Source organism: Bombina bombina, chromosome 7 (assembly GCF_027579735.1).
Source record: "Bombina bombina isolate aBomBom1 chromosome 7, aBomBom1.pri, whole genome shotgun sequence".
In the NCBI taxonomy this organism is placed as follows: Eukaryota; Metazoa; Chordata; class Amphibia; order Anura; family Bombinatoridae; genus Bombina; species Bombina bombina.
Window position 1 is genome coordinate 283,737,775 of NC_069505.1, and position 20,456 is coordinate 283,758,230.

Here is a 20,456-nt window from a genome sequence, read left to right on the forward strand (position 1 = left end):
TAAAATCAAGCGTTCAATTTCCAAGCAGTCAGCTTCAGAGAAGTTAGATTTTGATGTTTGAATGGACCCTGTATCAGAAGGTCCTGTCTTAGAGGTAGAGACCAAGGCGGACAGGATGACATGTCCACTAGATCTGCATACCAAGTCCTGCGTGGCCAAGCAGGTGCTATTAGAATTACTGATGCTCTCTCCTGTTTGATTTTGGCAATCAATCGAGGAAGCAGCGGGAAGGGTGGAAACACATAAGCCATCCTGAAGTTCCAAGGTGCTGTCAAAGCATCTATCAGAACTGCTCCCGGATCCCTGGATCTGGACCCGTAGCGAGGAAGTTTGGCGTTCTGGCGAGACGCCATGAGATCTATCTCTGGTTTGCCCCAACGTCGAAGTATTTGGGCAAAGACCTCCGGATGAAGTTCCCACTCCCCCGGATGAAGAGTCTGGCGACTCAAGAAATCCGCCTCCCAGTTCTCCACTCCCGGGATGTGGATTGCTGACAGGTGGCAAGAGTGAGACTCTGCCCAGCGAATTATCTTTGATACTTCCATCATTGCTAGGGAGCTTCTTGTCCCTCCCTGATGGTTGATGTAAGCTACAGTCGTGATGTTGTCCGACTGAAACCTGATGAACCCCCGAGTTATTAACTGGGGCCAAGCCAGAAGGGCATTGAGAACTGCTCTCAATTCCAGAATGTTTATTGGAAGGAGACTCTCCTCCTGATTCCATAGTCCCTGAGCCTTCAGAGAATTCCAGACAGCGCCCCAACCTAGTAGGCTGGCGTCTGTTGTTACAATTGTCCAGTCTGGCCTGCTGAATGGCATTCCCCTGGACAGGTGTGGCCGATGAAGCCACCATAGAAGAGAATTTCTGGTCTCTTGATTCAGATTCAGAGTAGGGGACAAATCTGAGTAATCCCCATTCCACTGACTTAGCATGCATAATTGCAGCGGTCTGAGGTGTAGGCGTGCAAAAGGTACTATGTCCATTGCCGCTACCATTAAGCCGATCACCTCCATGCATTGAGCTACTGACGGGTGTTGAATGGAATGAAGGACGCGGCATGCATTTTGAAGTTTTGTTAACCTGTCTTCTGTCAGGTAAATCTTCATTTCTACAGAATCTATAAGAGTCCCCAAGAATGGAACTCTTGTGAGAGGAAAGAGAGAACTCTTCTTTTCGTTCACTTTCCATCCATGCGACCTTAGAAATGCCAGAACTAACTCTGTATGAGACTTGGCAGTTTGAAAGCTTGAAGCTTGTATTAGAATGTCGTCTAGGTACGGAGCTACCGAAATCCCTCGCGGTCTTAGTACCGCTAGAAGGGCACCCAGAACCTTTGTGAAGATTCTTGGAGCCGTAGCCAATCCGAATGGAAGAGCTACAAACTGGTAGTGCCTGTCTAAGAAGGCAAACCTTAGATACCGGTGATGATCTTTGTGGATCGGTATGTGAAGGTAAGCATCCTTTAAATCCACTGTGGTCATGTACTGACCCTCTTGGATCATGGGTAAGATTGTCCGAATAGTTTCCATTTTGAACGATGGAACTCTTAGGAATTTGTTTAGAGTCTTTAAATCTAAGATTGGCCTGAAAGTTCCCTCTTTTTTGGGAACTACAAACAGGTTTGAGTAGAACCCTTGTCCTTGTTCCGACCACGGAACCGGATGGATCACTCCCATTGTTAACAGATCTTGTACGCAGCGTAAAACGCTTCTTTCTTTATCTGGTTTGTTGACAACCTTGACAGATGAAATCTCCCTCTTGGGGGAGATAATTTGAAGTCTAGAAGGTATCCCTGAGATATGATCTCTAGTGCCCAGGGATCCTGAACATCTCTTGCCCAGGCCTGGGCGAAGAGAGAGAGTCTGCCCCCTACTAGACCCGGTCCCGGATCGGGGGCTCTCGGTTCATGCTGTCTTTGGGGCAGCAGCAGGTTTCCTGGCCTGCTTGCTTTTGTTCCAGGACTGGTTAGGCTTCCAGCCTTGCCTGTAACGAGCAACAGCTCCTTCCTGTTTTGGTGCAGTGGAGGTTGATGCTGCTCCTGTTTTGAAATTCCGAAAGGGACGAAAATTAGACTGTCTAGCCTTAGCTTTGGCCTTGTCTTGAGGTAGGGCGTGGCCCTTACCTCCCGTAATGTCAGCGATAATTTCTTTCAAACCGGGCCCGAATAAGGACTGCCCCTTGAAAGGTATATTAAGTAATTTGGACTTAGAAGTAACATCAGCTGACCAGGATTTTAGCCACAGTGCCCTGCGTGCCTGTATGGCGAATCCTGAGTTCTTAGCCGTAAGTTTGGTTAAATGTACTACGGCCTCCGAAATGAAAGAATTAGCTAGTTTAAGGACTCTAAGCCTGTCCGTAATGTCGTCTAGCGTAGAGGAACTAAGGTTCTCTTCAAGCGACTCAATCCAAAATGCTGCCGCAGCCGTAATCGGCGCGATACATGCAAGGGGTTGTAATATAAAACCTTGTTGAACAAACATTTTCTTAAGGTAACCCTCTAATTTTTTATCCATTGGATCTGAGAAAGCACAGCTATCCTCCACCGGGATAGTGGTACGCTTAGCTAAAGTAGAAACTGCTCCCTCCACCTTGGGGACCGTTTGCCATAAGTCCCGAGTGGTGGCGTCTATTGGAAACATCTTTCTAAATATTGGAGGGGGTGAGAACGGCACACCGGGTCTATCCCACTCCTTAGTAACAATTTCAGTTAGTCTCTTAGGTATAGGAAAAACGTCAGTACTCGCCGGTACCGCAAAGTATTTATCCAACCTACACAGTTTCTCTGGTATTGCAACAGTGTTACAATCGTTGAGAGCTGCTAAGACCTCCCCTAGTAGTACACGGAGGTTCTCCAATTTAAATTTAAAATTTGAAATATCTGAGTCCAATCTGTTTGGATCAGAACCGTCACCCACAGAATGAAGCTCTCCGTCCTCATGCTCTGCGAGCTGTGACGCAGTATCAGACATGGCCCTAGCATTGTCAGCGCACTCTGTTCTCACCCCAGAGTGATCACGCTTGCCTCTTAGTTCAGGTAATTTAGACAAAACTTCAGTCATAACAGTAGCCATATCTTGTAATGTTATCTGTAATGGCCGCCCAGATGTACTAGGCGCCAAAATATCACGCACCTCCCGGGCGGGAGATGCAGGTACTGTCGCGTGAGGCGAGTTAGTCGGCATAACTCTCCCCTCGCTGTTTGGTGAATTTTGTTCACATTGTACAGATTGACTTTTATTTAAAGTAGCATCAATACAGTTAGTACATAAATTTCTATTGGGCTCCACCTTGGCATTGGAACAAATGACACAGATATCTTCCTCTGAGTCAGACATGTTTAACACACTAGCAAAAAAACTTACAACTTGGTTATAATCTTTTTTAGCAAAAAACGTACTGTGCCTCAAAGAGGTACTAACGATTAAATGACAGTTGAAATAATGAACTGAAAAACAGTTATTGCATCAAATTTTAAAACAACACAACTTTTAGCAAAGGTTTGTTCCCATTAGTAAAAAAAAACAGCACTAATTAAATTTGTACATAAGAAAACAAAACAACGTTTTTTATACACAGTCACTATAAGAATTCTCACAGCTCTGCTGAGAGAATTTACCTCCCTTCAAAGAAGTTTGAAGACCCCTGAGATCTGTCAGAGATGAACCGGATCATGCAGGAAATATAAAAGTAGCTGACTGGAATTTTTTGATGCGTAGCAAAGAGCGCCAAAAACGGCCCCTCCCTCTCCCACACAGCAGTGAAGAGAAACGAAACTGTCACAATTAAAGCAAAAAACTGCCAAGTGGAAAATAATGCCCAAACATTTATTCACACAGTACCTCAGCAATGTAAACGATTCTACATTCCAGCAAAAACGTTTAACATGAGAATAGTTATTAAAAGGATTAGTGACCTTTAACACAGTAGTTCCGGTGAAATACCATCCCCAGAATACTGAAGTGTATACATACATGTCATTTTAACGGTATGGCAGGCTTTTCTCATCAATTCCATTCAGAAAATAAAAACTGCCACATACCTCAATGCAGATTCATCTGCCCGCTGTCCCCTGATCTGAAGCCTTTACCTCCCTCAGATGGTCGAGAACAGCAATATGATCTTAACGACTCCGGTTAAAATCATAGTAAAAAATCTCTGTCAGATTCTTCCTCAAACTCTGCCAGAGAAGTAATAACACGCTCCGGTGCTATTTTAAAATAACAAACTTTTGATTGAAGTCATAAAAACTAAGTATAATCACCATAGTCCTCTCACACATCCTATCTAGTCGTTGGGTGCAAGAGAATGACTGGGACTGACGTAGAGGGGAGGAGCTATATGCAGCTCTGCTGGGTGAATCCTCTTGCATTTCCTGTTGGGGAGGAGTTATATCCCAGAAGTAATGATGACCCGTGGACTGATCACACATAACAGAAGAAATTAGCATACGAACCTCCTAGGTTTAGCTTTCAACTAAGAATACCAAAAGAACACAGCAAAATTGATGATAATAGTAAACTAGAAAGATGTCCTGCTGGAATATACTATGGACTGTACATGGGACTCCTCATATACATTTATTTTGTTGCATAATCAACAAATGCAAGATAACAAGACAATGCAATAGCACTTAGTCTGAACTTCAAATGAGTAGCAGATTTTTTTTCTGACAATTTTAAAAGTTATGTCTATTTCCACTCCCCCTGTACCATGTGACAGCCATCAGCCAATCACAAATGCATACACGTACCATGTGGCAGCCATCAGCCAATCACAAATGCATATACGCTTATTCTGTGAATTCTAGCACATGCTCAGTAGGAGCTGGTGACTCAAAAGGTTTAAATATAAAAAGTCTGTGCACCTCTTAATGGAAGTAAATTGGAAAGTTGTTTAAAATTACATGCTCTATCTGAATAATGAAAGTTTAATTTTGACTTGAGTGTCCCTTTAAGCTGTGTTTTATGCTTTTTGAATGAGATTGTTTTATGTAATAAAATTAAAAAGTGCTCCAAATATACAGCTGGACACTACAAGATGCTTTGTGCAAAGGACAATAGGAAGAGAGAATAAAAAGGCAGCAATTTAGAAGTTACAATTTCCATCACTACAAAGTACATTAAAGGATACTAAACCCAATTATTTTTTTTCATGAATTAGATACCGCAGCAATTTTAAGTAACTTTCTAATTTACTCCTATTATCAATTTTTTTTCGTTCTCTTGCTATCTTTATTTTTAAGGAATTTAAAGCTTAGGAGCCGGCCCATTTCAGGTTCAGCACCCTGGATAGCGCTCACTTATTGGTGACTAAATTCAGCCAACCAATAAGCAAGCATAACCCAGGTTCAGAACCAAAAATGGTCCGACTCCAAAGCTTACATTCCTGTTTTTAAATAAAGATACCAAGAGAACGAAACAATTTTTTATAATAGGAGTAAAATTAGAAAGTTGCTCTATCTGAATCATTAACATTTTAATTTTGACTAAACTATCCCTTTAAGTGTAGTTGCCCTCCAGCTTACGTTACCTCACAGCATGCACAGAATATAGGAAACAATAAGATACGTACCATTTGAAGAGGTAGAAATCATACAGTTTAATAGGACATCGTAAAGGATTTTCTGGATTCTCTGTTTGCTCTGCATACATGTCGTCAGTAACGGAAAAACCTATGAGAGCAGAGTAGCCAAAGGGCAAACAAATGAATGTTAACATCTAGACAGCAAATCTATTTACCCACAGTAGATCATATAAAACTATATCACAGCAGTAGAATTCACAACACCTACTCTTCCTAGAACTTATCCTGTTCTACATTACCTTGTGCAAAAAACACACCATATGCAGAAATAAATTTATTCTAAAGTAGAGTTGCTATATCAAGCTCACTATGGATTATCAGTCAGGGATATTACAAGTCAACTCAATATTATTAAAGGTAGGAAAACCCCTAATCTCTTACTCTTCTATTGTAATTTACACACACAAAGTTCCTTTATTTATTATTCCGTGTGTAATGTTTTAGTCATGAATTGCTACAAGTGTTACCTTTCTGCGCTGTTGCTTGGTGAATGCCAAGTGCTTTCAGGTATCGTATACTCGTGCTCTTGTCCTTTGGGTTGGAAGGGTTCTTCTTTGTTTGCCTCAGGACCTTGGAGAAAGCCAATTTCATGTGCTGGTCAACAGTTTTCAGCAAAAAATACCTGTTGGAAAGGCAATAAGCCATTGTTGTTACTTACAGTGCTGTAATATACATTCATTTGCTGTTACAAGTCTCTGAAAAGAAAAATTGGTTCCAGCCTTGGATATATTTATAAAAAGGGACCTTTATTTAGGCTGACCATATTGCCCCTTTAAAAAGGGAATGTTCTTATACAAAACATTTCTTTAAACAGCCCTGACATATGTGTTTTTCATATGTGTCCCTTTTTAAAGTGGCAATATGGTCACCATACCTTTATTATTACTACTTAATATCAGGGTCCAAAGTACAAAACAACCACAATGTTTCAGGCCTGCAATCAGCCCTTAGTCATGTCTGCCTTTAAAACACAAAATGACATTTCAGGCCTGCAATCAGCCCTTAGTCGTGTCTGCCTTTAAAAAAGGAAATTTATGCTTACCTGATAAATTTATTTATTTTACGATACAATGAGTCCACGGATTTCATCCTTACTTGTGGGATTATGCCTCCTGTTTAGCAGGAAGTGGCAAAGAGCACCACAGCAGAGCTGTATATATAGCTCCTCCCTTCCCTCCCACCTCCAGTCATTCGACCGAAGTTAGGAAGAGAAAGGAAAAGCTAAGGTACAGAGGTGACTGAAGTTTAACAAAAAGAAAAACCTGTCTTAGAAAAACAGGGTGGGCCGTGGACTCGTCGTATCGTAAAATAAATACATTTATCAGGTAAGCATAAATTTCCTATTCTTTTACAAGATACGACAAGTCCACAGATTTCATCCTTACTTGTGGGAAACAATACCAAAGCTATAGGACATGGATGAAAGGGAGGGACAAGACAGGAACCTAAACGGAAGGCACCACTGCTTGAAGAACCTTTCTCCCAAAAACAGCCTCAGAAGAAGCAAAAGTATCAAATTTGTAACATTTGGAAAAAGTATGAAGAGAAGACCAAGTTGCAGCCTTGCAAATCTGTTCAACAGAAGCATAATTTTAAATGCCCATGAGGAAGCCACAGCCCTAGTGGAATGAGCCGTAATTCTTTCAGGAGGCTGCTGTCCAGGAGTCTCATATGCCAAATGGATGATACTCTTCAGCCAAAAAGAAAGAGAGGTAGCCGTAGCCTTCTGACCCCTATGTTTCCCAGCAAAATCCACAAACAAAGAAGATGTTTGACGAAAATCCTTAGTCGCCTGCAAGTAAAACTTTAAGGTGCGAACTACATCTAAGTTATGTAACATATGTTCCTTCTTAGAAGAAGGGTTAGGACATAATGAAGGAACAACAATTTCCTGATTAATATTCTTGAAGAAAACCAGGTTCGGTACGTAACACCACCTTATCAGCATAGAAAATAAGGTAAGGTGTATCACATTGTAAAGCCGAAAGCTCAGAAACTCTGCGAGCAGAAGAAATAGCAACCAAAAATAAAACCTTCCAAGATAATAACTTAATATCTATGGAATATGGAAGAACCTTAAGAACTAAATTCAAACTCCAAGGAGGAGCAATTGGTCTAAACACAGGCCGGATTCTAGTCAGGGCCTGACAAAAAGATTGAACATCTGGAACATAAGACAGACGTTTGTGCAACAGAATAGACAATGCAGAGATCTGTCCCTTTAAGGAACTTGCTGACAACCCTTTCTCCAATCCTTCTTGGAGAAAAGCTAAAATCCTGGGAATCCTAACCCTACTCCATGAGTAGCCCTTGGATTCGCACCAATAAAGATATTTACGCCATATCTTATGGTAAATTTTTCTAGTAACAGGCTTCCATGCCTGAATCAAAGTATCAATGACCGAATCAGAGAACCCTCGCTTAGATAAAGTCAAGCGTTCAATCTCCAAGCAGTTAGCTGCAGAGAAACTAGATTCGGGTGATGGAAGGGACCCTGAATGAGAAAGTTCTGCCTCAATGAAAGCTGCCACGGTGGCAGAGAGGACATGTCCACTAGATCCACGTACCAAGTCCTGCGTGGCCACGCAGGAGCGATTAGAATCACTGAAGCCCTCTCCTGTTTGATCCGAGCAATTACCCGGGGAAGGAGAGCAAACGGTGGAAACACATAAGCTAGGTTGAACGACCAAGGCACTGCCAAGGCATCTATCAGTTCGGCCTGAGGATCCCTTGACCTGGATCCGTATCTTGGGAGCTTGGCATTCTGACGAGACATTCAGATCCAGCTCCGGTCTGCCCCACCTGAGAATCAGAGCGGCAAAGACCTCCGGATGAAGTTCCCATTCTCCTGGATGGAAAGACTGTCTGCTCAGGAAGTCCGCTTCCCAGTTGTCCACTCCTGGGATGTATATTGCTGGCAGATAACAAGAATGAGCCTCCGCCCACCAAATTATCTTGGATACTTCTGTCATCGCTAAGGAACTCCTTGTTCCTCCCTGATGATTGATGTAAGCCACAGTCGTGATGTTGTCCGACTGAAACCGGATGAATTTGGCCAAAGCCAACTGAGGCCAAGCCTGAAGCACATTGAATATCACTCCAGAACATTGATAGAAAGTAGAGACTCCGATCGAGTCCACACTCCCTGAGCCTTCAGGGAATTCCAGACTGCACCCCAACCTAGTAGACTGGCATCCGTTGTCACTATCACCCATGAGGGCCTGCGGAAGCACGTCCCTTGGGACAGATGATCCTGCAACAACCACCAAAGAAGAGAGTCTCTTGTCTCCTGATCCATATCTATCTGAGGAGACAAATTTGCATAATCTCCATTCCACTGTCTGAGCATACTCAGTTGTAGAGGTCTGAGATGAAAACGAGCAAACGGAATTATGTCCATTGCTGCCACCATCAATCCAATTACCTTCATGCACTGGGCCACTGAAGGCCGAGGATTGGACTGAAGGGCTCGGCATGTATTCAAAATCTTTAACTTCCTGACCTCCGTCAAGAAGATTTTCATAGATACAGAATCTATTAGAGTTCCCAGGAAAGATGCCCCCTGGATTAGTATATTATACAGATAAGGCGCCACTGCAATGCCCCGTGGTCTGAGAACTGCCAGCAGAGACCCTAGAACCTTCGTGAAGAACCTGGGTGCCGTGGCCAGCCCAAAGGGTAGAGCCACGAACTGAAAAGGTTTGTTTAGAAAGGCAAATCTTAGGAACCGATGATGATCCTTGTGGATAGGAATATGAAGGTATGCATCCTTCAAGTCCACGGTAGTCATATTTTGACCCTCCTGGATCAATGGAAGAATTGTCCAAATAGTCTCCCATCTTGAATGATGGGACTCTGAGAAACTTGTTTAGACTTTTGAGATCTAAAATGGGTCGAAACATTCCCTCTTTTTTGGGAACCACGAAAAGATTCGAGTAAAACCCCTGCCCCTGTTCCTGTATTGGAATGGGGCCAATTACTCCCATAGTACAGAGGTCTTTTACACAACTTTTTATCTGGTCTACAGACAATCGTGAAAGAAGGAACCTTCCCCTTGGGAAGGAATTTTTGAACTCCAGTTGATATACTTGAGACACGATTTCCAGTGTCCAAGGATCCTGAATGTCTCTTATCCAAGCCTGGACAAAGAGAGAAAGTCTGCCCCCTACTAGATCCGGTCCCGGATCGGGGGCCGCCCCTTCATGCTGTCTTGGGAGCAGCAGCGGAATTCTTGGGTTGCTTACCCTTGGTCCAAGCCTGGTTGGGTGTCTAGACGGACTTAGCTTGTGCAAAGTTCCCATCCTGTTTAGTGGAAGATGAGGAGGGGACTCCCTTAAAATTTCGAAAGGAACAAAAATTACTCTGTCTACCTTTCTGCTTAGATGTTTTATCCTGAGGTAAGAGATGGCCCTTACCTCCCATAATGTCTGAAATAATCTCTTTCAAGTCAGGACCAAATAGTCTTCCCCTTGAAAGGAATAGACAAAATAGACACATCCGCAGACCAAGACTTTAACCACAAGGCTCTGCGCGCTAGAATGGCAAAACATGCATTCTTAGCCGCTAACTTAGCGATCTGAAAAGCGGCGTCCGTGACAAAGGAATTAGCCAATTTTAGGGCCTTAATCCTATCCATTATTTCCTCCAAGGAAGTCTCAGTCTTCAGAGATTCTTCCAAAGCATCAAACCAAAAGGCAGCCGCAGTTGTAACTGTTACAATACAGGCCGTCGGTTGTAAGAGGAAACCTTGATGAACAAATAGCTTTTTTAGCAGACCCTCCAATTTTTTATCCATAGGGTCTTTGAAAGCACAACTGTCCTCAATAAGAATAGTTGTACGCTTAGCTAGAGTAGAAATAGCACCCTCCACCTTACAGACTGTCTGCCAAGAATCCCGCACAGTGTCAGCTATAGGGTACATCTTCTTGAACATAGAGGAAGGGGAGAACGGGATACCCGGTCTTTCCCATTCCGTGGTGACAATCTCTGAAATTCTCTTAGGAACCGGAAAGGTATCTGAGTAAGTAGGGACTTCCAGATATCTGTCCATCTTACACAATTTTTCTGGAGGGACCACAATAGAGTCACAATCATCCAGAGCCAATAAAACCTCCCGAAGTAACAGGCGGAGGTGTTCCAATTTAAATCTAAAGGACATGACGTCCGAATCTGTTTGGGGTAAAGCACTACCTGAGTCAGACAGCTCCCCTTCAGACAAAATCTCCTTACCCTCCACTTCAGAAGTATGGGAGGGTAAATCAGAGATAGCCATCAAAGCATCAGAAGCTACAGGGATAGCCTGCGATTCTGTCCTACTACGTTTGCCTTGCAACCCTGGTAACTTAGACAAAACCTCTGTAAGGGTAGATGACATAACTGTAGCCATATCCTGCAAAGTAAAAGAAACAAACGCAGATGGCGCAGCTTGAGCTGGTGTTAAAGGCTGTGATGCTTGGGGAGAAGATTGCGGCAAATCCTGAATCTCATTGGATAGAGAATCATCTTTACAAAATAATTTCTCTTTACCTTGTACTGCTCTCTCCACACAATTGTCACAAAGTGTGACATGTGGTTCCACAATGGCATCTAAACACATGAGACATGTACTCTGTTCCATGTCTTCCATAATAATAGATGCAAGTTACCAACTTAGTCAGATCTCTTTTATTAAACAATAGTATACTGTCTCTTTAAATAAAAAATCTTTAATTGATAAAAACGTGTACTGTGTCTTTAATAAAATTTTATTTTAACACGAAATAAATTTGACCGTTAATAACCACAGTAATTATATACTGTCCCTTTAAGCAGTAAAAAAAGTTTACTTTGCTGAAATAATACTTACATTTTTAGCCAAAAAACGATGTTAACAATATGTAAAATCTCATAGAAGCTCTGCTTTAAAGTTCACATTGGAGTTAATACTCCAGTCACCCTGCCACAGCTCTGCTGTGGCTCTTACCTGGGTCCGGATGGGAACCGGACTGCGTGTCCCCCTGATCTAGCAGCGCTCTTGTAACGTAGTTAGAAGCTGCACCAGAACAGAGAAACTGCCAGCAGCCTAAACAGCTACACAATGGCGCTACAGAAAGCATGCAAATGTAGCCCCGCCCATCGTGGGCATCACCAAAAAACATAACTCACCAAAGGAAAAGTTTTATACAAGATTTGCCCAAAGTGATTAAATAACATCCCCAGCGTCAGCCACAGTAAATAAAGTCTAATATATAGCCTTTTGCTGCCCAACTCTCAATAAAAGCAAAAAAATTAAAGCAGAGTATAAAATGTCCCAGTGCTCTAGGCTAAAACCTGCCTGACTGTCTGGGAATTAACCCCTGTAAGGCTCTCTACTGTAATACAGCACAGTTAGTTCAGAGTTCTGCTGCAAGCCCCTGAAAATAAACTGCACCTACCTCCATGCTGAGTAACAGCATGATATTAAAACACAAACAAGTATCTCCTGTAGGTGCTAGCAACCAAAGGGGGAATAAACTCACAAAGTTCACAATCAAAAGCGGACCAATCCGCCAAATGTCTACAACATGTGCGGCTGTTACAGACCAGGCATAACCGCTTGCTCCTATGAAAATATATAGACATTCAATAGGGACGGACTCACCGGGCTCACTCGATATCTTGCAGTGGTTCACCTTGCATTGAATGCCCTGCCAAAGCGTAGTGTTCCATGTGACACTCTCACGCTTCTCTGCCATAGTCACCTCTGACGTCACTGGGGGCGCGCGTCTGTGCAGTCAGGCTGTGTGTGGATGGATGGAGCGGTTGAGACAATCCTTTCGTCTGTAATCCGCCAATCAAATGGCTTCCCATGTGAGGACGTTGGTGGTGTGTGGGTCCCACTTTACCGTGATTGGTCCGGATCGGTCGGCTCCTAATCCTTATCGTCTGGAGCGAAGTCTGGGATCCAAGATTTTTTTTTCTTTATGGGTGTGTTCACTAGGTAGGTCAAGACATCATAAAGGCACAATGGAAAGGAGCACCAGCCAAGTGTAGAGTAAAATAACAAAATTTATAGTAACAATCTTAAAAAAAGCCAGGATAGCAGGCCAGTAAAATAGGGAGGTCAGCACAGCAAACAGTGGACGCGTTTCTGCATAGAGCCGTAGTCGAAGCTGACAAACTTTGCCCTAGGAAGTTAATTTAAAACCCTTAGCTGCCTCCTATTGGTTAATCAATAATTGCAATAACTGTCATAAAATCACAGTAGTAAATAATCACAAAATATTCTGTCTTACCATTTTTCTATGTATACTTTGTGATTATTTACTACTGTGGTTTTATGACAGTTATCAATATACAAAGAATTTTTCTATATACATCTAATATTGCAAGGTTATGTGATCTGATTCACTGATGTAAATAAGCACGCATTATTATGTATTTAAGTGTTTATGCAATTACAGATTAACCAATAGGAGGCAGCTAAGGGTTTTAAATTAACTTCCTAGGGCAAAGTTGGTCAGCTTCGACTACGGCTATATGCCGAAACGCGTCAGCTGTTTGCTGTGCTGACCTCCCTATTTTACTGGCCTGCTATCCTGGCTTTTTTAAGATTGTTACAATAAATTTTGTTATTTTACTCTACACTTGGCTGGTGCTCCTTTCCATTGTGCCTTTACAGCATGATATTACTCACAGTGTCCAGAGGTCCACTATCTCCTCCAGAGGTCCTGTGGATAAGAAAAAAAGGTCTTAGGCAAAATCACTAAGTCCCTCTCCAGGCAATACCAATAGGGGAGGCATAGTGATAGTAAAACTCCACCAGTTCCTCACAATTGGTCTTTCAGAAGCTGCCCAGAATAAAAATAGTACACACAGGCACCATTTAAAATAATAAACTCCTGTTTGAAGAATCTAAACTAACTCCTCACTTTACCTCTTCCTATCACTAACACAGCCAAAGAGAATGACTGGGGGTGGGAGGGAAGAGCTATATATACAGCTCTGCAGTGGTGCTCTTTGCCACTTCCTGCTAAACAGGAGGCGTAATCCCACAAGGATGGATGAAATCCGTGGACTTGTCGTATCTTGTAAAAGAAACACAAAATAACATTTCAGGCCTGCAATCAGCCCTTGCAGGCCTGAAACGTTGTTGTTATTTTGTACTTTTGGACCCTGATATGAAGTAATAATAAAGATCCCTTTTTAAATATATTCAAGACTGGAACCAATGTTTCTATTTATACATATGGAATTAGCCAATCCTGGGTTCCGTGCCTGTGTGAGAGACAGACACTGTGCAGAATCGGCTCTCAGCTGTTGTCTCAAATGCATCAGTCACTTAGTTCTGTGTCACAATACTAGTGACCCGAGTGCTCCAGTCTTCACAGGTCAGGGCTAGCTTCGTTTACACATGTGACACACATGCCTGTCAGATGTAGGGCACTTTTATCCAGGCATTAGCATAACATTCAGAGGACAAGCAAAAAAAATTTACTACACTTTGGGCTTCTAGAAAGGCTTCTACTTTAAAGGGACAGTATACAATCATTTTCATATAACTGCATGTAATAGACACTACCATAAAGAATAAGATGCAGATACTGATATAAAAATCCAGTATAAAACTGTTTAAAAACTTACTTAGAAGCTCTCAGTTTAGCTCTGTTGAAAAGGCAGTTGGAAAGCCCACTGCAAGTGGGAAATAAGACAATCCCCCCTCCCCCTTGTTTTGCATATGAGAAGACCCTTTACACAAACAGGAGCAAGCTGGAGAAGGTAGCTGAAGGTATTCTCATAAAACTTTGGGGCTTGGTTAGGAGTTTGAAAATCAGAGCAATATTATTTAAAAATAAGCAAAACTATACATTTAAAAATAAACAACAACAACTTTATGGGCTATATAAATAGATCATCTACAAAACATTTATGGAAAGAAAAAATGAGTATATAATGACCCTTTAAGAGCATGTAACTGACAGTAGCCCGTATTTATTATAAGTGTCTAAGACTTACTTGGTATTAAAAAACATAAGTGTCGTGAGTAGCGTGGCAGGAGAGTGCGCTCCCAGCTGCTTGCACTCCCAGAGCATCTCCTCCGTCACGTGACTAGGCATAACATAACCTGTGAGGAGGGGACAGATATTCAGGTATTTAAATGGTGTCTATCACTTCACTTTCTTTTCCTCAATTTATTATTTCAGTACAACAAATACAAAATTAATTTTGAATACATAAAGGGCCATTAAATGTAATTCCCCATAACACCCTTACTTATGTATTCTGATTATAATGTATTTGTAGAGTATCATATATTCTCTAAGATCTAAAGCTTGACCCTGCAAAATTCAACACAGTGATTGGCAGATCAATATAGGAGCTCTTTATCTCTGCCCCAAACTAGCAATATCAGGTGATTTTACGGTATTTCATGGTCATACTCATGTTCTGAAAGGAAGACAAACTTTGGAAAGATAGACTGCTCCAATGTGGATACAGTAAACACTGAAAAAGCAAAAACCTTAAGTACGAAGAGTAATCAACAGCTATTTAAAATAAGGTTGAAACCATCCTATTTTTAACAATGTATAAATCACAAATGCAAGAAGTTATAGGGCCATTTTTAGTCAAAAAATGACATCAGTTAGCTCATGTAATTTTAGGGCTATCGACCCTGTGCTACTCTGTATTTAACCCCTTTGTGGGTAAGAAGTGATGCTCAGGACTCTCAGAGCGCTGTTGGCCCTGAGCGGAAAACGCTGCTGATCCAATCACATGACTCAGATATGGAACTAGCGCTGCAGACTGTATCAGAGGTGTTTTCCCACTGCATCTTTGTATGGGAAGGAGATGCATACATTACAAGAGTGCACAATTACATTTGTAATGTAAAAAAATCATAGAAAACAAATAAATTGAACCATTCACAAAAAAATATGCAGAAAAAAAATAAATGTTAAAGTGCATCAAAAATCGTAACAATTGATAATAAAAAAGTATCAAAAATGTAAAATGTGTATGTAAATTACACAGGAATAAATCATTAAATATGCACAGCGTAAATTGTAAGTTAAGTGCAGTGGATGTGCAAGCAAACAACCCCAGAATTTTTCTTTCATGATTTAGGTAGAACATATAATTTTAAGCAACTTTCCAATTTACTTCTATTATCAAATTTGTTTCATTCTCTTGGTATCATTTGTTGAAGGAGCAGCAATGTACTACTGGATTCTAACTGAACACATGGGTGAGAGTATGACAAATCGGTATATATATATGCAGCCACCAATCAGCAGCTAGAACCTAGGTTCTTTGCTGCTCCTGATCTTACATAGATAAACCTTTCAGCAAACGATAACAAGAGAAAGAAGCAAATTAAATATTAGAAGTAAATTAGAAAGTTGTTTAAAATCACATGCTCTTTCTGAATCAGGAAAGAAAACAAATTTGGGTTTCATGTCCCTTTAAGTACAAAATACAAAGCATAATTGTTTTTGCGAAAAATGGGCTGAACATAGGAGTTTCAGGGGAGTATATGAAATAGTCTCTCAAATCCCCAGTGTAATTCTGGGAAAACTTTTGCACTGCAGATCTCTTTTCTTGCCAGTTAGGTGTCAAGCTTTTCTCAAAACGCTCTTAAATACTTAAAGGGACAGTATACAGCAATTTTCATATAACTGCATGTAATAAACACTACTATAAAGAATAAGATGCACAGATACCGATATAAAAATCCAGTATAAAACTGTTTAAAAACTTACTTCGAAGCTCCCATTTTAGCTCTGTTGAAAAGGTAGCTGGAAAGCCCACTGCAAGTGGCAAATAATTACCCCCTCCCCCTTCTTTTGCATATGAAAAGACCCTTTACACAAACAGGAGCAAGCTGAAGTAGGTATACGTTGGTATTCTCCTTAAACTGTGGGGCTTGGTTAGGAGTCATAAAATTAAAGCAATGTTATTTAAAAAATAAGCAAAACTATCTATTTTTTTTATTTTTTATGGGCTATATAAATAGATCATCTACAAAACATTTATGCAAAGAATAAACAAGTGTATAATGTCCCTTTAATACCCAATAGAAAAACATTTATAAGATGCTATATGCAGAATGCAGCGTAATGTGTCCCTTTTGCAGCGAGCTCCATTACTATATAGCCATCTCGCCACTGAGGATCAGCGTGAAAACACACTTCTCATCTGGAGAGATTTAGATAAACTGAACCCTAAGATCTTTGTGCAGATCTATTATACTCCAAACAATTCTGTGTACATTAAATTACAGGGGAACAATGAGATTAAAGGGACAGTAAAGTAAAAATTAAAACTTTCCTGATTCAGATAGAGCAGCAGTTTTAAACAGTTTTCCAATTTACTTCTGTTATAAAATTTGCTTCGTTCTCTTGGTATCTTTTATTGAAGAGTAAAACTAGGTAGACTCCTAAGAACTCAGGAGTGTGCACGTGTCTCTATGGCAGCAGAGTTTTGCAACATTATTTGTAGCTTTGTTACACAATGTTGCAAACCACTGCTGCCATAGAGTTCTAAAGACACGTGCACACTCATGAGCACACCTAGATTTACTCTTCAATAAAAGATACCAATAGAACAAAGCAAATTTGATAACAGGAGTAAATTGGAAAGCTGTTTAAAATCGCATGCTCTATCTCAGAATCATGAAAGTTTAATTTCGATTTTACTGTCTCTTAATTAAAAATAAATAAATCTTATTTAAATAAGAAAAAAAAAAAGAAAAAAATAGCTTCGATTTTTAATCCACCCTGCAAAAGGGACATTTGTTTAGAGAAAACGCTCTCATTTTCTGTGTAGGATGAAGGAAACATCTGTTAAAGTAGATTATATGAACATCTGTATACTATAAGAAAAGTTAAAGGGATAGGAAAGTCAAAATTAAACTTGCATGATTCAGATAGAGCCAGTCATTTTAAGACACTTTTAAATTCACTTCTATTTTCAAATGTGCTTAGTTCTCTTAGTATCCCTTGTTAAAAATGAATACGCACATATCTTACACTAGTTGGAGCTGCTGCTAATTGGTGCCTGCACACATTTGTCTCTTGTGATTGGCTAAATAGATGTGTTCAGCTTCCTGTCAGTAGTGCAATGCTGTTCCTTCAGCAATGGATAACAAGAGAATGAAGCAAATTTGATAATAGAAGTAAATTGGAAAGTTGTTTAAAATTGTATGTTCCATCTGAATCATAAAAGAACATTTTGGGGTTTACTATCCCTTTAATAAATAAATACTTATAACAACAGAAGTGTTGATAGTGGGATTTCATAAGGAATCACTGCTACGACGACTGATCATATTGATAGCTACACAAGAGGGTCTTTTATAATTCTCTATCCGGGTGCTTGGACAACCGAGGTTGAAAATCCAATTCAAATATGGTTCCATCATTTAAACAAACTCCCAGTCTTATTTTTCCCTTTAGGGATACCCACACCATGAAAAACATAAATTATGCTTACCAGATCATTTCCTTTCCTTCTGTATGAGGAGAGTCCACAGCTTCATTCATTACTTGTGGGAAATACAGAACCTGGCCACCAGGAGGAGGCAAATACACCCCAGCCAAAGGCTTAAATACCTCCCCCACTTCCCTCATCCCCAGTCATTCTGCCATAGGAACAAGGAACAGTAGGAAAAATAGGGTATAAATGGTGCCAGAAGAACTAAACAGATATTTTGGTCCGCCCAACGGAGACTAGGGGCAGGGGCCATGAACTCTCCTCATACAGAAGGAAAGGAAATTATCTAGTTAGCATAATTTATGTTTTCCTTCTTAATATGAGGAGAGTCCGCAGCTTCATTCATTACTTGTGGGAAACAAATACCCAAGCTCTAGAGGACACTGAATGAAGACGGGAGGGAAAAGAGAGGCGGACCCTTATTTTGAGGGCACCACAGCCTGCAAAACCTTTCTCCCAAAAACTGCTTCAGCCGAAGCAAAAACATCAAATATGTAAAACTTTGAAAAGGTATGTAAGGAGGACCAGGTAGCCGCCCTACAAATCTGCTCCATAGAGGCCTCATTCTTAAAGGCCCAGGATGAAGCCACAGCTCTAGTGGAATGAGCCGTAATCCTCTGAGGAGGCTTATGTCCCGCTGTCTCATATGCCAAGCGAATAATACTCCTCAACCAAAAAGATAAGGAAGTAGAAGAGGCCTTCTGCCCTCTATGCTTCCCAGAATAGACAACAAACAAGGAAGAAGTCAGTCTAATATCCTTTGTAGTTTGAAGATATAATTTCAAAGCTCGCACCACATCCAAATTATGAAGTAACAGTTCCTTTGGTGAAGGAGGATTAGGACACAAGGAAGGAACCACAATCTCCTGATTGATGTTACGATCAGAAACAACCTTAGGAAGAAAACCCAACCCAGTACGAAGAACAGTCTCCAAGCAGTCAGCCTCAGAGAATCTAGATTTTACAAGGTAACCTCCATGGAGGAGATGAGGACATCCCCACCAGGTCCGTGAACCACATTCTCTGCGGCCACGATGGAGCAATTAGTATTGCCGAAGCTTGCTCCTGCTTAATGCGGGCGACTACCTGAGGGAGAAGTGGTAACGGTGGAAAATGTAAACTAGACTGAACCTCCAAGGCACTGCTAATGCATCTATCAGCTCTGCCTGAGTATCCCTGGACCGCGACCCGTATCTGGGTAGCTTGGAATGGAGTCGGGACGCCATGAGATCCATCTCCGGCATCCCCCATCTGTTGCAAATCTCAGCAAACACCTCGGGATGGAGAGACTATTCCCGCAGATGAAATGATTGTCTGCTGAGAAAATCCGGTTCCTAGTTGTCCACACTCGGAATGTGGATCGCTGACAGCGAGCAGTTGTGGGCCTCCACCCATTCCAGAATCAGAGATACTTCCTTCATTGCTAGGAAGCTCCTCGTTCCCCCCTGATGGTTGATGTAAGCCACTGAGGTTATGTTGTCTGATTGGAATCTGATAAACTGGGACGAACCCAGAAGAGGCAAAGCCTTCAGAGCACTGAAGATTGCTTGAAGTTCTAAAATGTTGATCGGGAGGACAGATTCCTCTCAAGTTCACAGACCCTGTGCCTTCCTGGCACCCCAAACAGCTCCCCATCCTGAGAGACTTGCGTCCATAGTCACACTCTCCCAGGATAGTCTCAAGAAGGATGTCCCTTGGGACAGGTGATCTGGACAGAGCCACCAAGAGAGCGATTCTCACGACCGGTTGTCCAGAGAAATCTGTTGTGACAGATCTGAGTGGTCGCCGTTCCACTGTCTCAGCATGCAGCTGAAGAGGCCTGAGATGGAGCCTGGCGAATGGAATGTTATCTATGCAGGACACCATAAGTCCAATTACCTCCATACACCGGGCCACAGAGGGCCTTAAGGAGGTCTGAAGGGCAAGACAATTGGACGTTAGCTTGTAACGTCTCTGATCTGTAAGAAATATCCTCATGGATATGGAGTCTATTATCGTACCCAGGAATTCCACCCTGGTACTGGGAATAAGAGAACTCTAAGTTTATCTTCCTCTGCCAATCGACAGGATGAAGCCTGAACCAGGATGTCGTCTAAATATGTCGCTAATGCTATCCCTCTGGTTCTCGCCACTGAGAGCAGAGCCCCCAGAACCTTTGTAAAGACACTAGGAGCAGTAGCTAGATCAAATGAAAGTGCAACAAACTGGAAGTGCTGGTCCAGGAACACGAATCTCAGGAACCTGAAGTGTTCCTTGTGAATTGGAACGTGAAGGAACCGGGAATTATTTCTTGAAGGAAGAAGGGGAAAAGGGAAGAACTGAGTCTTTCCCATTTATTCTTAATAATATTTGCCATCTTTACGGGAACCAGGAAAGTCTCTGGTACAACCCTGTCCCCATAGACCTTATCTAGTTTAGGAATA

The 20,456-nt window shown here is 41.5% G+C and overlaps 1 protein-coding gene across 3 annotated transcripts in view; it reads right to left on the reverse strand.

The window, feature by feature from the left end:
• The window catches only part of QRICH1 (glutamine rich 1), a 111,190-nt gene that overhangs the window by 15,194 nt on the left and 75,540 nt on the right, over positions 1-20,456 (reverse strand). For all 3 annotated transcript variants that reach the window (XM_053720806.1, XM_053720804.1, XM_053720805.1), the window contains 3 exons: positions 14,557-14,665; positions 6,051-6,205; positions 5,572-5,671 (listed from right to left, as the gene is read on the reverse strand). In XM_053720806.1, the coding sequence (XP_053576781.1) occupies positions 5,572-5,671; positions 6,051-6,205; positions 14,557-14,665 (364 nt within the window). The remainder of the gene's footprint in view (positions 1-5,571; positions 5,672-6,050; positions 6,206-14,556; positions 14,666-20,456) is intronic.